This window comes from Ascaphus truei, chromosome 8, assembly GCF_040206685.1.
Source record: "Ascaphus truei isolate aAscTru1 chromosome 8, aAscTru1.hap1, whole genome shotgun sequence".
NCBI lineage: Eukaryota > Metazoa > Chordata > Amphibia > Anura > Ascaphidae > Ascaphus > Ascaphus truei.
In genome coordinates, this window is record NC_134490.1 from 72,985,197 (window position 1) to 72,999,359 (window position 14,163).

The following is a 14,163-nucleotide window of genomic DNA, read 5'->3' on the forward strand; positions in this document are numbered from 1 at the left end:
GCCTGTGCTTTGGGTGTGTGACGGGTGAGTACTCTCTGTGCAGACACCTGGTACAGTCCAGTGAGTGTCCGCCTGTGCTTTGCGAGTGTGACGGGTGAGTACTCTCTGTGCAGACACCTGGTACAGTCCAGTGAGTGTCCGCCTGTGCTTTGGCTGTGTGACGGGTGAGTACTCTCTGTGCAGACACCTGGAACAGTCCAGTGAGTGTCCGCCTGTGCTTTGCGAGTGTGACGGGTGAGTACTCTCTGTGCAGACACCTGGAACAGTCCAGTGAGTGTCCGCCTGTGCTTTGGGTGTGTGACGGGTGAGTACTCTCTGTGCAGACACCTGGAACAGTCCAGTGAGTGTCCGCCTGTGCTTTGGGTGTGTGACGGGTGAGTACTCTCTGTGCAGACACCTGGAACAGTCCAGTGAGTGTCCGCCTGTGCTTTGGGTGTGTGACGGGTGAGTACTCTCTGTGCAGACACCTGGAACAGTCCAGTGAGTGTCCGCCTGTGCTTTGGGTGTGTGACGGGTGAGTACTCTGTGCAGACACCTGGAACAGTCCAGTGAGTGTCCGCCTGTGCTTTGGGTGTGTGACGGGTGAGTACTCTCTGTGCAGACACCTGGAACAGTCCAGTGAGTGTCCGCCTGTGCTTTGGGTGTGTGACGGGTGAGTACTCTCTGTGCAGACACCTGGAACAGTCCAGTGAGTGTCCGCCTGTGCTTTGGGTGTGTGACGGGTGAGTACTCTCTGTGCAGACACCTGGAACAGTCCAGTGAGTGTCCGCCTGTGCTTTGGGTGTGTGACGGGTGAGTACTCTCTATGCAGACACCTGGAACAGTCCAGTGAGTGTCCGCCTGTGCTTTGGGTGTGTGACGGGTGAGTACTCTCTGTGCAGACACCTGGAACAGTCCAGTGAGTGTCCGCCTGTGCTTTGGGTGTGTGACGGGTGAGTACTCTCTGTGCAGACACCTGGAACAGTCCAGTGAGTGTCCGCCTGTGCTTTGGGTGTGTGACGGGTGAGTACTCTCTGTGCAGACACCTGGAACAGTCCAGTGAGTGTCCGCCTGTGCTTTGGGTGTGTGACGGGTGAGTACTCTCTGTGCAGACACCTGGAACAGTCCAGTGTGTCCGCCTGTGCTTTGGGTGTGTGACGGGTGAGTACTCTCTGTGCAGACACCTGGAACAGTCCAGTGAGTGTCCGCCTGTGCTTTGGGTGTGTGACGAGTGAGTACTCTCTGTGCAGACACCTGGAACAGTCCAGTGAGTGTCCGTCTGTGCTTTGGGTGTGTGACGGGTGATTACTCTCTGTGCAGACACCTGGAACAGTCCAGTGAGTGTCCGCCTGTGCTTTGGGTGTGTGACGGGTGAGTACTCTCTGTGCAGACACCTGGAACAGTCCAGTGAGTGTCCGCCTGTGCTTTGGGTGTGTGACGGGTGAGTACTCTCTGTGCAGACACCTGGAACAGTCCAGTGAGTGTCCGCCTGTGCTTTGGGTGTGTGACGGGTGAGTACTCTGTGCAGACATCTGGAACAGTCCAGTGAGTGTCCGCCTGTGCTTTGCGAGTGTGACGGGTGAGTACTCTCTGTGCAGACACCTGGTACAGTCCAGTGAGTGTCTGCCTGTGCTTTGGCTGTGTGACGGGTGAGTACTCTCTGTGCAGACACCTGGAACAGTCCAGTGAGTGTCCGCCTGTGCTTTGGGTGTGTGACGGGTGAGTACTCTCTGTGCAGACACCTGGAACAGTCCAGTGAGTGTCCGCCTGTGCTTTGGGTGTGTGACGGGTGAGTACTCTCTGTGCAGACACCTGGAACAGTCCAGTGAGTGTCCGCCTGTGCTTTGGGTGTGTGACGGGTGAGTACTCTCTGTGCAGACACCTGGAACAGTCCAGTGAGTGTCCGCCTGTGCTTTGGGTGTGTGACGGGTGAGTACTCTCTGTGCAGACACCTGGAACAGTCCAGTGTGTCCGCCTGTGCTTTGGGTGTGTGACGGGTGAGTACTCTCTGTGCAGACACCTGGAACAGTCCAGTGAGTGTCTGCCTGTGCTTTGGGTGTGTGACGGGTGAGTACTCTCTGTGCAGACACCTGGAACAGTCCAGTGTGTCCGCCTGTGCTTTGGGTGTGTGACGGGTGAGTACTCTCTGTGCAGACACCTGGAACAGTCCAGTGAGTGTCCGCCTGTGCTTTGGGTGTGTGACGGGTGAGTACTCTCTGTGCAGACACCTGGAACAGTCCAGTGAGTGTCCGTCTGTGCTTTGGGTGTGTGACGGGTGATTACTCTCTGTGCAGACACCTGGAACAGTCCAGTGTGTCCGCCTGTGCTTTGGGTGTGTGACGGGTGAGTACTCTCTGTGCAGACACCTGGAACAGTCCAGTGAGTGTCCGCCTGTGCTTTGGGTGTGTGACGGGTGAGTACTCTGTGCAGACACCTGGAACAGTCCAGTGAGTGTCCGCCTGTGCTTTGCGAGTGTGACGGGTGAGTACTCTCTGTGCAGACACCTGGTACAGTCCAGTGAGTGTCTGCCTGTGCTTTGGCTGTGTGACGGGTGAGTACTCTCTGTGCAGACACCTGGAACAGTCCAGTGAGTGTCCGCCTGTGCTTTGGGTGTGTGACGGGTGAGTACTCTCTGTGCAGACACCTGGAACAGTCCAGTGAGTGTCCGCCTGTGCTTTGGGTGTGTGACGGGTGAGTACTCTCTGTGCAGACACCTGGAACAGTCCAGTGAGTGTCCGCCTGTGCTTTGGGTGTGTGACGGGTGAGTACTCTCTGTGCAGACACCTGGAACAGTCCAGTGAGTGTCCGCCTGTGCTTTGGGTGTGTGACGGGTGAGTACTCTCTGTGCAGACACCTGGAACAGTCCAGTGTGTCCGCCTGTGCTTTGGGTGTGTGACGGGTGAGTACTCTCTGTGCAGACACCTGGAACAGTCCAGTGAGTGTCTGCCTGTGCTTTGGGTGTGTGACGGGTGAGTACTCTCTGTGCAGACACCTGGAACAGTCCAGTGTGTCCGCCTGTGCTTTGGGTGTGTGACGGGTGAGTACTCTCTGTGCAGACACCTGGAACAGTCCAGTGAGTGTCCGCCTGTGCTTTGGGTGTGTGACGGGTGAGTACTCTCAGTGCAGACACCTGGAACAGTCCAGTGAGTGTCCGTCTGTGCTTTGGGTGTGTGACGGGTGATTACTCTCTGTGCAGACACCTGGAACAGTCCAGTGTGTCCGCCTGTGCTTTGGGTGTGTGACGGGTGAGTACTCTCTGTGCAGACACCTGGAACAGTCCAGTGAGTGTCTGCCTGTGCTTTGGGTGTGTGACGGGTGAGTACTCTCTGTGCAGACACCTGGAACAGTCCAGTGAGTGTCCGCCTGTGCTTTGGGTGTGTGACGGGTGAGTACTCTGTGCAGACACCTGGAACAGTCCAGTGAGTGTCCGCCTGTGCTTTGGGTGTGTGACGGGTGAGTACTCTCTGTGCAGACACCTGGAACAGTCCAGTGAGTGTCCGCCTGTGCTTTGGGTGTGTGACGGGTGAGTACTCTCTGTGCAGACACCTGGAACAGTCCAGTGAGTGTCCGTCTGTGCTTTGGGTGTGTGACGGGTGATTACTCTCTGTGCAGACACCTGGAACAGTCCAGTGTGTCCGCCTGTGCTTTGGGTGTGTGACGGGTGAGTACTCTCTGTGCAGACACCTGGAACAGTCCAGTGAGTGTCTGCCTGTGCTTTGGGTGTGTGACGGGTGAGTACTCTCTGTGCAGACACCTGGAACAGTCCAGTGAGTGTCCGCCTGTGCTTTGGGTGTGTGACGGGTGAGTACTCTGTGCAGACACCTGGAACAGTCCAGTGAGTGTCCGCCTGTGCTTTGGGTGTGTGACGGGTGAGTACTCTCTGTGCAGACACCTGGAACAGTCCAGTGAGTGTCCGCCTGTGCTTTGGGTGTGTGACGGGTGAGTACTCTCTGTGCAGACACCTGGAACAGTCCAGTGAGTGTCCGCCTGTGCTTTGGGTGTGTGACGGGTGAGTACTCTGTGCAGACACCTGGAACAGTCCAGTGAGTGTCCGCCTGTGCTTTGGGTGTGTGACGGGTGAGTACTCTCTGTGCAGACACCTGGAACAGTCCAGTGAGTGTCCGCCTGTGCTTTGGGTGTGTGACGGGTGAGTACTCTCTGTGCAGACACCTGGAACAGTCCAGTGAGTGTCCGCCTGTGCTTTGGGTGTGTGACGGGTGAGTACTCTCTGTGCAGACACCTGGAACAGTCCAGTGAGTGTCCGCCTGTGCTTTGGGTGTGTGACGGGTGAGTACTCTCTGTGCAGACACCTGGAACAGTCCAGTGAGTGTCCGCCTGTGCTTTGGGTGTGTGACGGGTGAGTACTCTCTGTGCAGACACCTGGAACAGTCCAGTGAGTGTCCGCCTGTGCTTTGGGTGTGTGACGGGTGAGTACTCTCTGTGCAGACACCTGGAACAGTCCAGTGAGTGTCTGCCTGTGCTTTGGGTGTGTGACGGGTGAGTACTCTCTGTGCAGACACCTGGAACAGTCCAGTGTGTCCGCCTGTGCTTTGGGTGTGTGACGGGTGAGTACTCTCTGTGCAGACACCTGGAACAGTCCAGTGAGTGTCCGCCTGTGCTTTGGGTGTGTGACGGGTGAGTACTCTCAGTGCAGACACCTGGAACAGTCCAGTGAGTGTCCGTCTGTGCTTTGGGTGTGTGACGGGTGATTACTCTCTGTGCAGACACCTGGAACAGTCCAGTGTGTCCGCCTGTGCTTTGGGTGTGTGACGGGTGAGTACTCTCTGTGCAGACACCTGGAACAGTCCAGTGAGTGTCTGCCTGTGCTTTGGGTGTGTGACGGGTGAGTACTCTCTGTGCAGACACCTGGAACAGTCCAGTGAGTGTCCGCCTGTGCTTTGGGTGTGTGACGGGTGAGTACTCTGTGCAGACACCTGGAACAGTCCAGTGAGTGTCCGCCTGTGCTTTGGGTGTGTGACGGGTGAGTACTCTCTGTGCAGACACCTGGAACAGTCCAGTGAGTGTCCGCCTGTGCTTTGGGTGTGTGACGGGTTAGTACTCTCTGTGCAGACACCTGGAACAGTCCAGTGAGTGTCCGTCTGTGCTTTGGGTGTGTGACGGGTGATTACTCTCTGTGCAGACACCTGGAACAGTCCAGTGTGTCCGCCTGTGCTTTGGGTGTGTGACGGGTGAGTACTCTCTGTGCAGACACCTGGAACAGTCCAGTGAGTGTCTGCCTGTGCTTTGGGTGTGTGACGGGTGAGTACTCTCTGTGCAGACACCTGGAACAGTCCAGTGAGTGTCCGCCTGTGCTTTGGGTGTGTGACGGGTGAGTACTCTGTGCAGACACCTGGAACAGTCCAGTGAGTGTCCGCCTGTGCTTTGGGTGTGTGACGGGTGAGTACTCTCTGTGCAGACACCTGGAACAGTCCAGTGAGTGTCCGCCTGTGCTTTGGGTGTGTGACGGGTGAGTACTCTCTGTGCAGACACCTGGAACAGTCCAGTGAGTGTCCGCCTGTGCTTTGGGTGTGTGACGGGTGAGTACTCTGTGCAGACACCTGGAACAGTCCAGTGAGTGTCCGCCTGTGCTTTGGGTGTGTGACGGGTGAGTACTCTCTGTGCAGACACCTGGAACAGTCCAGTGAGTGTCCGCCTGTGCTTTGGGTGTGTGACGGGTGAGTACTCTCTGTGCAGACACCTGGAACAGTCCAGTGAGTGTCCGCCTGTGCTTTGGGTGTGTGACGGGTGAGTACTCTCTGTGCAGACACCTGGAACAGTCCAGTGAGTGTCCGCCTGTGCTTTGGGTGTGTGACGGGTGAGTACTCTCTGTGCAGACACCTGGAACAGTCCAGTGAGTGTCCGCCTGTGCTTTGGGTGTGTGACGGGTGAGTACTCTCTGTGCAGACACCTGGAACAGTCCAGTGAGTGTCCGCCTGTGCTTTGGGTGTGTGACGGGTGAGTACTCTCTGTGCAGACACCTGGAACAGTCCAGTGAGTGTCCGCCTGTGCTTTGGGTGTGTGACGGGTGAGTACTCTCTGTGCAGACACCTGGAACAGTCCAGTGAGTGTCCGCCTGTGCTTTGGGTGTGTGACGGGTGAGTACTCTCTGTGCAGACACCTGGAACAGTCCAGTGAGTGTCCGCCTGTGCTTTGGGTGTGTGACGGGTGAGTACTCTCTGTGCAGACACCTGGAACAGGCCAGCGTGCTCTGTTCTACCTGCTCCTCCCAGTACTGGGTGCATCTCGCAGTAAGTCCGCACTAGGTTGCGTTTCTCCTGCAGACCCTCTCTCCCTCCATCTGTCTCCTCTCTCTGGCTTTCACAGACATGCAGTCTCCTGACGGTATAGAGTGCTCTCTGGAGAGGTGTGAGGTCTCGGTGGTGGGTGAGGATCTGAACCCTGAGCATGAGAGTCTGTCTCTGGATGTCCCTTCCCTGTGGCAGCGTGGGCTGGACACCGAGAACAGCTCCCGAAGCCTCCGCATTACAGGTCTCAGACCCCTTACCCCCCCCCCCCAGGGCCACTCATGGATGTGTGGTGGCACTTGGTGTATGTCACTAAAAGTGTCCCTGTGTGTCGTTGTGTTACTCTGTGTGTGTGTCCCTGTGTGTGACCCTGTGTCACTTTGTGTATGTTGATGTGTTTGCCTAAAGTATGTCACTGTGTGTATGTCACTGTGTGTGTGTCCCTCCTGCAGGTGTGCAGAGTGTGGCTGTGTGTGTCACTGTGTGTATGTCACACTCTGTGTGTCCCTCCTGCAGGTGTGCAGAGTGTGGCTGTGTGTGTCACTGTGTGTGTGTCACTCTGTGTGTCCCTCCTGCAGGTGTGCAGAGTGTGGCTGTGTATGTCACTGTGTGTGTGTCACTGTGTGTATGTCACTCTCTGTGTGTCCCTCCTGCAGGTGTGCAGAGTGTGGCTGTGTGTGTCACTGTGTGTATGTCACACTCTGTGTGTCCCTCCTGCAGGTGTGCAGAGTGTGGCTGTGTATGTCACTGTGTGTGTGTCACACTCTGTGTGTCCCTCCTGCAGGTGTGCAGAGTGTGGCTGTGTGTGTCACTGTGTGTGTGTCACTGTGTGTGTCCCTCCTGCAGGTGTGCAGAGTGTGGCTGTGTATGTCACTGTGTGTGTGTCACTGTGTGTATGTCACTGTGTGTGTGTCACTCTCTGTGTGTCCCTCCTGCAGGTGTGCAGAGTGTGGCTGTGTATGTCACTGTGTGTGTGTCACTCTCTGTGTGTCCCTCCTGCAGGTGTGCAGAGTGTGGCTGTGTGTGTCACTGTGTGTATGTCACTGTGTGTATGTCACTGTGTGTGTGTCACTCTCTGTGTGTCCCTCCTGCAGGTGTGCAGAGTGTGGCTGTGTATGTCACTGTGTGTGTGTCACTGTGTGTATGTCACTGTGTGTGTGTCACTGTGTGTGTGTCACTCTCTGTGTGTCCCTCCTACAGGTGTGCAGAGTGTGGCTGTGTGTGTCACTGTGTGTATGTCACACTCTGTGTGTCCCTCCTGCAGGTGTGCAGAGTGTGGCTGTGTGTGTCACTGTGTGTGTGTCACTGTGTGTGTGTCCCTCCTGCAGGTGTGCAGAGTGAGGCTGTGTGTGTCACTGTGTGTATGTCACTGTGTGTATGTCACTCTCTGTGTGTCCCTCCTGCAGGTGTGCAGAGTGTGGCTGTGTGTGTCACTGTGTGTATGTCACTGTGTGTATGTCACTCTCTGTGTGTCCCTCCTGCAGGTGTGCAGAGTGTGGCTGTGTGTGTCACTGTGTGTATGTCACTGTGTGTATGTCACTCTCTGTGTGTCCCTCCTGCAGGTGTGCAGAGTGTGGCTGTGTGTGTCACTGTGTGTATGTCACTGTGTGTATGTCACTGTGTGTGTGTCACTCTGTGTGTCCCTCCTGCAGGTGTGCAGAGTGTGGCTGTGTATGTCACTGTGTGTGTGTCACTGTGTGTGTGTCCCTCCTGCAGGTGTGCAGAGTGTGGCTGTGTATGTCACTGTGTGTGTGTCACTGTGTGTGTGTCACTGTGTGTATGTCACTGTGTGTATGTCACTGTGTGTATGTCACACTCTGTGTGTCCCTCCTGCAGGTGTGCAGAGTGTGGCTGTGTATGTCACTGTGTGTGTGTCACTGTGTGTATGTCACTGTGTGTGTGTCACTGTGTGTGTCACTGTGTGTGTGTCACTGTGTGTGTGTCACTGTGTGTATGTCACTGTGTGTGTGTCACTGTGTGTGTGTCACTGTGTGTATGTCACTGTGTGTGTGTCACTCTGTGTGTCCCTCCTGCAGGTGTGCAGAGTGTGGCTGTGTATGTCACTGTGTGTGTGTCACTGTGTGTGTGTCCCTCCTGCAGGTGTGCAGAGTGTGGCTGTGTGTGTCACTGTGTGTATGTCACTCTCTGTGTGTCCCTCCTGCAGGTGTGCAGAGTGTGGCTGTGTGTGTCACTGTGTGTGTGTCACTGTGTGTGTGTCCCTCCTGCAGGTGTGCAGAGTGTGGCTGTGTGTGTCACTGTGTGTATGTCACTGTGTGTATGTCACACTCTGTGTGTCCCTCCTGCAGGTGTGCAGAGTGTGGCTGTGTGTGTCACTGTGTGTATGTCACTGTGTGTATGTCACTGTGTGTATGTCACTGTGTGTATGTCACTCTCTGTGTGTCCCTCCTGCAGGTGTGCAGAGTGTGGCTGTGTATGTCACTGTGTGTGTGTCACACTCTGTGTGTCCCTCCTGCAGGTGTGCAGAGTGTGGCTGTGTATGTCACTGTGTGTATGTCACTGTGTGTGTGTCACTGTGTGTGTGTCACTGTGTGTATGTCACTGTGTGTGTGTCACTCTCTGTGTGTCCCTCCTGCAGGTGTGCAGAGTGTGGCTGTGTATGTCACTGTGTGTGTGTCACTCTCTGTGTGTCCCTCCTGCAGGTGTGCAGAGTGTGGCTGTGTATGTCACTGTGTGTGTGTCACTGTGTGTGTGTCACACTCTGTGTGTCCCTCCTGCAGGTGTGCAGAGTGTGGCTGTGTATGTCACTGTGTGTGTGTCACTCTCTGTGTGTCCCTCCTGCAGGTGTGCAGAGTGTGGCTGTGTGTGTCACTGTGTGTGTGTCACTGTGTGTGTGTCACTGTGTGTATGTCACTGTGTGTGTGTCACTCTCTGTGTGTCCCTCCTGCAGGTGTGCAGAGTGTGGCTGTGTATGTCACTGTGTGTATGTCACTGTGTGTGTGTCACTGTGTGTATGTCACTGTGTGTGTGTCACTGTGTGTATGTCACTGTGTGTGTGTCACTGTGTGTGTCCCTCCTGCAGGTGTGCAGAGTGTGGCTGTGTATGTCACTGTGTGTATGTCACTGTGTGTATGTCACACTCTGTGTGTCCCTCCTGCAGGTGTGCAGAGTGTGGCTGTGTATGTCACTGTGTGTATGTCACACTCTGTGTGTCCCTCCTGCAGGTGTGCAGAGTGTGGCTGTGTATGTCACTGTGTGTATGTCACACTCTGTGTGTCCCTCCTGCAGGTGTGCAGAGTGTGGCTGTGTATGTCACTGTGTGTGTGTCACTCTCTGTGTGTCCCTCCTGCAGGTGTGCAGAGTGTGGCTGTGTATGTCACTGTGTGTATGTCACTGTGTGTGTCACTGTGTGTGTGTCACTGTGTGTGTGTCACTCTCTGTGTGTCCCTCCTGCAGGTGTGCAGAGTGTGGCTGTGTGTGTCACTGTGTGTGTGTCACTGTGTGTGTGTCACTGTGTGTGTGTCACTGTGTGTGTGTCACTGTGTGTGTGTCCCTCCTGCAGGTGTGCAGAGTGTGGCTGTGTATGTCACTGTGTGTATGTCACTGTGTGTATGTCACTGTGTGTATGTCACTGTGTGTGTCACTGTGTGTGTGTCACTGTGTGTGTGTCACTCTCTGTGTGTCCCTCCTGCAGGTGTGCAGAGTGTGGCTGTGTGTGTCACTGTGTGTGTGTCACTGTGTGTATGTCACTGTGTGTATGTCACTGTGTGTGTGTCACTGTGTGTATGTCACACTCTGTGTGTCCCTCCTGCAGGTGTGCAGAGTGTGGCTGTGTATGTCACTGTGTGTGTGTCACTGTGTGTATGTCACTGTGTGTGTGTCACTGTGTGTGTGTCCCTCCTGCAGGTGTGCAGAGTGTGGCTGTGTATGTCACTGTGTGTGTGTCACTGTGTGTGTGTCACACTCTGTGTGTCCCTCCTGCAGGTGTGCAGAGTGTGGCTGTGTATGTCACTGTGTGTATGTCACTGTGTGTATGTCACTGTGTGTGTCACTGTGTGTATGTCACACTCTGTGTGTCCCTCCTGCAGGTGTGCAGAGTGTGGCTGTGTATGTCACTGTGTGTATGTCACTGTGTGTATGTCACTGTGTGTATGTCACTGTGTGTATGTCACTGTGTGTGTGTCACTCTCTGTGTGTCCCTCCTGCAGGTGTGCAGAGTGTGGCTGTGTATGTCACTGTGTGTATGTCACTGTGTGTGTCACTGTGTGTGTGTCACTGTGTGTATGTCACACTCTGTGTGTCCCTCCTGCAGGTGTGCAGAGTGTGGCTGTGTATGTCACTGTGTGTGTGTCACTCTCTGTGTGTCCCTCCTGCAGGTGTGCAGAGTGTGGCTGTGTGTGTCACTGTGTGTGTGTCACTGTGTGTATGTCACTGTGTGTATGTCACTGTGTGTATGTCACTCTCTGTGTGTCCCTCCTGCAGGTGTGCAGAGTGTGGCTGTGTATGTCACTGTGTGTATGTCACTGTGTGTATGTCACTGTGTGTGTGTGTCACTCTCTGTGTGTCACTGTGTGTGTGTCCCTCCTGCAGGTGTGCAGAGTGTGGCTGTGTATGTCACTGTGTGTGTGTCACTCTCTGTGTGTCCCTCCTGCAGGTGTGCAGAGTGTGGCTGTGTATGTCACTGTGTGTATGTCACTGTGTGTGTGTCACTGTGTGTATGTCACTGTGTGTGTGTCACTGTGTGTATGTCACTGTGTGTGTGTCACTGTGTGTGTGTCACTGTGTGTGTGTCACTGTGTGTATGTCACTGTGTGTATGTCACACTCTGTGTGTCCCTCCTGCAGGTGTGCAGAGTGTGGCTGTGTATGTCACTGTGTGTATGTCACTGTGTGTGTGTCACACTCTGTGTGTCCCTCCTGCAGGTGTGCAGAGTGTGGCTGTGTATGTCACTGTGTGTGTGTCACTCTCTGTGTGTCCCTCCTGCAGGTGTGCAGAGTGTGGCTGTGTGTGTCACTGTGTGTGTGTCACTCTCTGTGTGTCCCTCCTGCAGGTGTGCAGAGTGTGGCTGTGTATGTCACTGTGTGTATGTCACTGTGTGTATGTCACTGTGTGTGTCACTGTGTGTATGTCACTGTGTGTGTGTCACTCTCTGTGTGTCCCTCCTGCAGGTGTGCAGAGTGTGGCTGTGTATGTCACTGTGTGTATGTCACTGTGTGTGTCACTGTGTGTATGTCACACTCTGTGTGTCCCTCCTGCAGGTGTGCAGAGTGTGGCTGTGTATGTCACTGTGTGTATGTCACTGTGTGTGTCACTGTGTGTATGTCACACTCTGTGTGTCCCTCCTGCAGGTGTGCAGAGTGTGGCTGTGTATGTCACTGTGTGTGTGTCACTGTGTGTGTGTCACTGTGTGTGTGTCACTCTCTGTGTGTCCCTCCTGCAGGTGTGCAGAGTGTGGCTGTGTATGTCACTGTGTGTATGTCACTGTGTGTATGTCACTGTGTGTGTGTCACTCTCTGTGTGTCACTGTGTGTGTGTCCCTCCTGCAGGTGTGCAGAGTGTGGCTGTGTATGTCACTGTGTGTGTGTCACTCTCTGTGTGTCCCTCCTGCAGGTGTGCAGAGTGTGGCTGTGTATGTCACTGTGTGTATGTCACTGTGTGTGTGTCACTGTGTGTATGTCACTGTGTGTGTGTCACTGTGTGTGTGTCACTGTGTGTATGTCACTGTGTGTGTGTCACTGTGTGTGTGTCACTCTCTGTGTGTCCCTCCTGCAGGTGTGCAGAGTGTGGCTGTGTATGTCACTGTGTGTATGTCACTGTGTGTGTGTCACACTCTGTGTGTCCCTCCTGCAGGTGTGCAGAGTGTGGCTGTGTATGTCACTGTGTGTGTGTCACACTCTGTGTGTCCCTCCTGCAGGTGTGCAGAGTGTGGCTGTGTATGTCACTGTGTGTATGTCACTGTGTGTGTCACTGTGTGTGTGTCACTGTGTGTGTGTCACTCTCTGTGTGTCCCTCCTGCAGGTGTGCAGAGTGTGGCTGTGTGTGTCACTGTGTGTGTGTCACTGTGTGTGTGTCACTGTGTGTGTGTCACTGTGTGTATGTCACTGTGTGTATGTCACTCTCTGTGTGTCCCTCCTGCAGGTGTGCAGAGTGTGGCTGTGTATGTCACTGTGTGTATGTCACTGTGTGTGTGTCACTCTCTGTGTGTCCCTCCTGCAGGTGTGCAGAGTGTGGCTGTGTGTGTCACTGTGTGTATGTCACTGTGTGTGTCACTGTGTGTATGTCACTGTGTGTGTGTCACTCTCTGTGTGTCCCTCCTGCAGGTGTGCAGAGTGTGGCTGTGTATGTCACTGTGTGTGTGTCACTGTGTGTATGTCACTGTGTGTGTGTCACTCTCTGTGTGTCCCTCCTGCAGGTGTGCAGAGTGTGGCTGTGTGTGTCACTGTGTGTGTGTCACTGTGTGTGTGTCACTGTGTGTGTGTCACTGTGTGTGTGTCCCTCCTGCAGGTGTGCAGAGTGTGGCTGTGTATGTCACTGTGTGTATGTCACTGTGTGTGTGTCACTCTCTGTGTGTCCCTCCTGCAGGTGTGCAGAGTGTGGCTGTGTGTGTCACTGTGTGTGTGTCACTGTGTGTATGTCACTGTGTGTATGTCACTGTGTGTGTGTCACTGTGTGTATGTCACACTCTGTGTGTCCCTCCTGCAGGTGTGCAGAGTGTGGCTGTGTATGTCACTGTGTGTGTGTCACTGTGTGTATGTCACTGTGTGTGTGTCACTGTGTGTGTGTCCCTCCTGCAGGTGTGCAGAGTGTGGCTGTGTATGTCACTGTGTGTGTGTCACTGTGTGTGTGTCACACTCTGTGTGTCCCTCCTGCAGGTGTGCAGAGTGTGGCTGTGTATGTCACTGTGTGTATGTCACTGTGTGTATGTCACTGTGTGTATGTCACTGTGTGTGTGTCACTGTGTGTGTGTCACACTCTGTGTGTCCCTCCTGCAGGTGTGCAGAGTGTGGCTGTGTATGTCACTGTGTGTATGTCACTGTGTGTGTGTCACTGTGTGTATGTCACTGTGTGTGTGTCACTGTGTGTGTGTCCCTCCTGCAGGTGTGCAGAGTGTGGCTGTGTATGTCACTGTGTGTGTGTCACTGTGTGTGTGTCACACTCTGTGTGTCCCTCCTGCAGGTGTGCAGAGTGTGGCTGTGTATGTCACTGTGTGTATGTCACTGTGTGTATGTCACTGTGTGTATGTCACTGTGTGTGTGTCTCTCCTGCAGGTGTGCAGAGTGTGGCTGTGTGTGTCACTGTGTGTGTGTCACTGTGTGTATGTCACTGTGTGTATGTCACTGTGTGTGTGTCACTCTCTGTGTGTCCCTCCTGCAGGTGTGCAGAGTGTGGCTGTGTATGTCACTGTGTGTGTGTCACTGTGTGTGTGTCCCTCCTGCAGGTGTGCAGAGTGTGGCTGTGTATGTCACTGTGTGTGTGTCACACTCTGTGTGTCCCTCCTGCAGGTGTGCAGAGTGTGGCTGTGTGTGTCACTGTGTGTGTGTCACTGTGTGTGTGTCCCTCCTGCAGGTGTGCAGAGTGTGGCTGTGTATGTCACTGTGTGTGTGTCACTGTGTGTGTGTCACTGTGTGTGTGTCACTGTGTGTGTGTCCCTCCTGCAGGTGTGCAGAGTGTGGCTGTGTATGTCACTGTGTGTATGTCACTGTGTGTGTCACTGTGTGTGTGTCACTGTGTGTATGTCACACTCTGTGTGTCCCTCCTGCAGGTGTGCAGAGTGTGGCTGTGTATGTCACTGTGTGTGTGTCACTGTGTGTGTGTCACTCTCTGTGTGTCCCTCCTGCAGGTGTGCAGAGTGTGGCTGTGTATGTCACTGTGTGTATGTCACTGTGTGTGTCACTGTGTGTGTGTCACTGTGTGTATGTCACACTCTGTGTGTCCCTCCTGCAGGTGTGCAGAGTGTGGCTGTGTATGTCACTGTGTGTGT

The 14,163-nt window shown here is 54.3% G+C and overlaps 1 protein-coding gene across 1 annotated transcript in view; it reads left to right on the top strand.

Annotated features, from left to right (window-relative positions):
- CLSTN3 (calsyntenin 3) overlaps positions 1 to 14,163 on the top strand; it is a 110,993-nt gene that overhangs the window by 72,725 nt on the left and 24,105 nt on the right. The window contains exon 11 of the mRNA XM_075613056.1: positions 6,304 to 6,468. Coding sequence (XP_075469171.1) covers positions 6,304 to 6,468 — 165 coding nt within the window. The remainder of the gene's footprint in view (positions 1 to 6,303; positions 6,469 to 14,163) is intronic.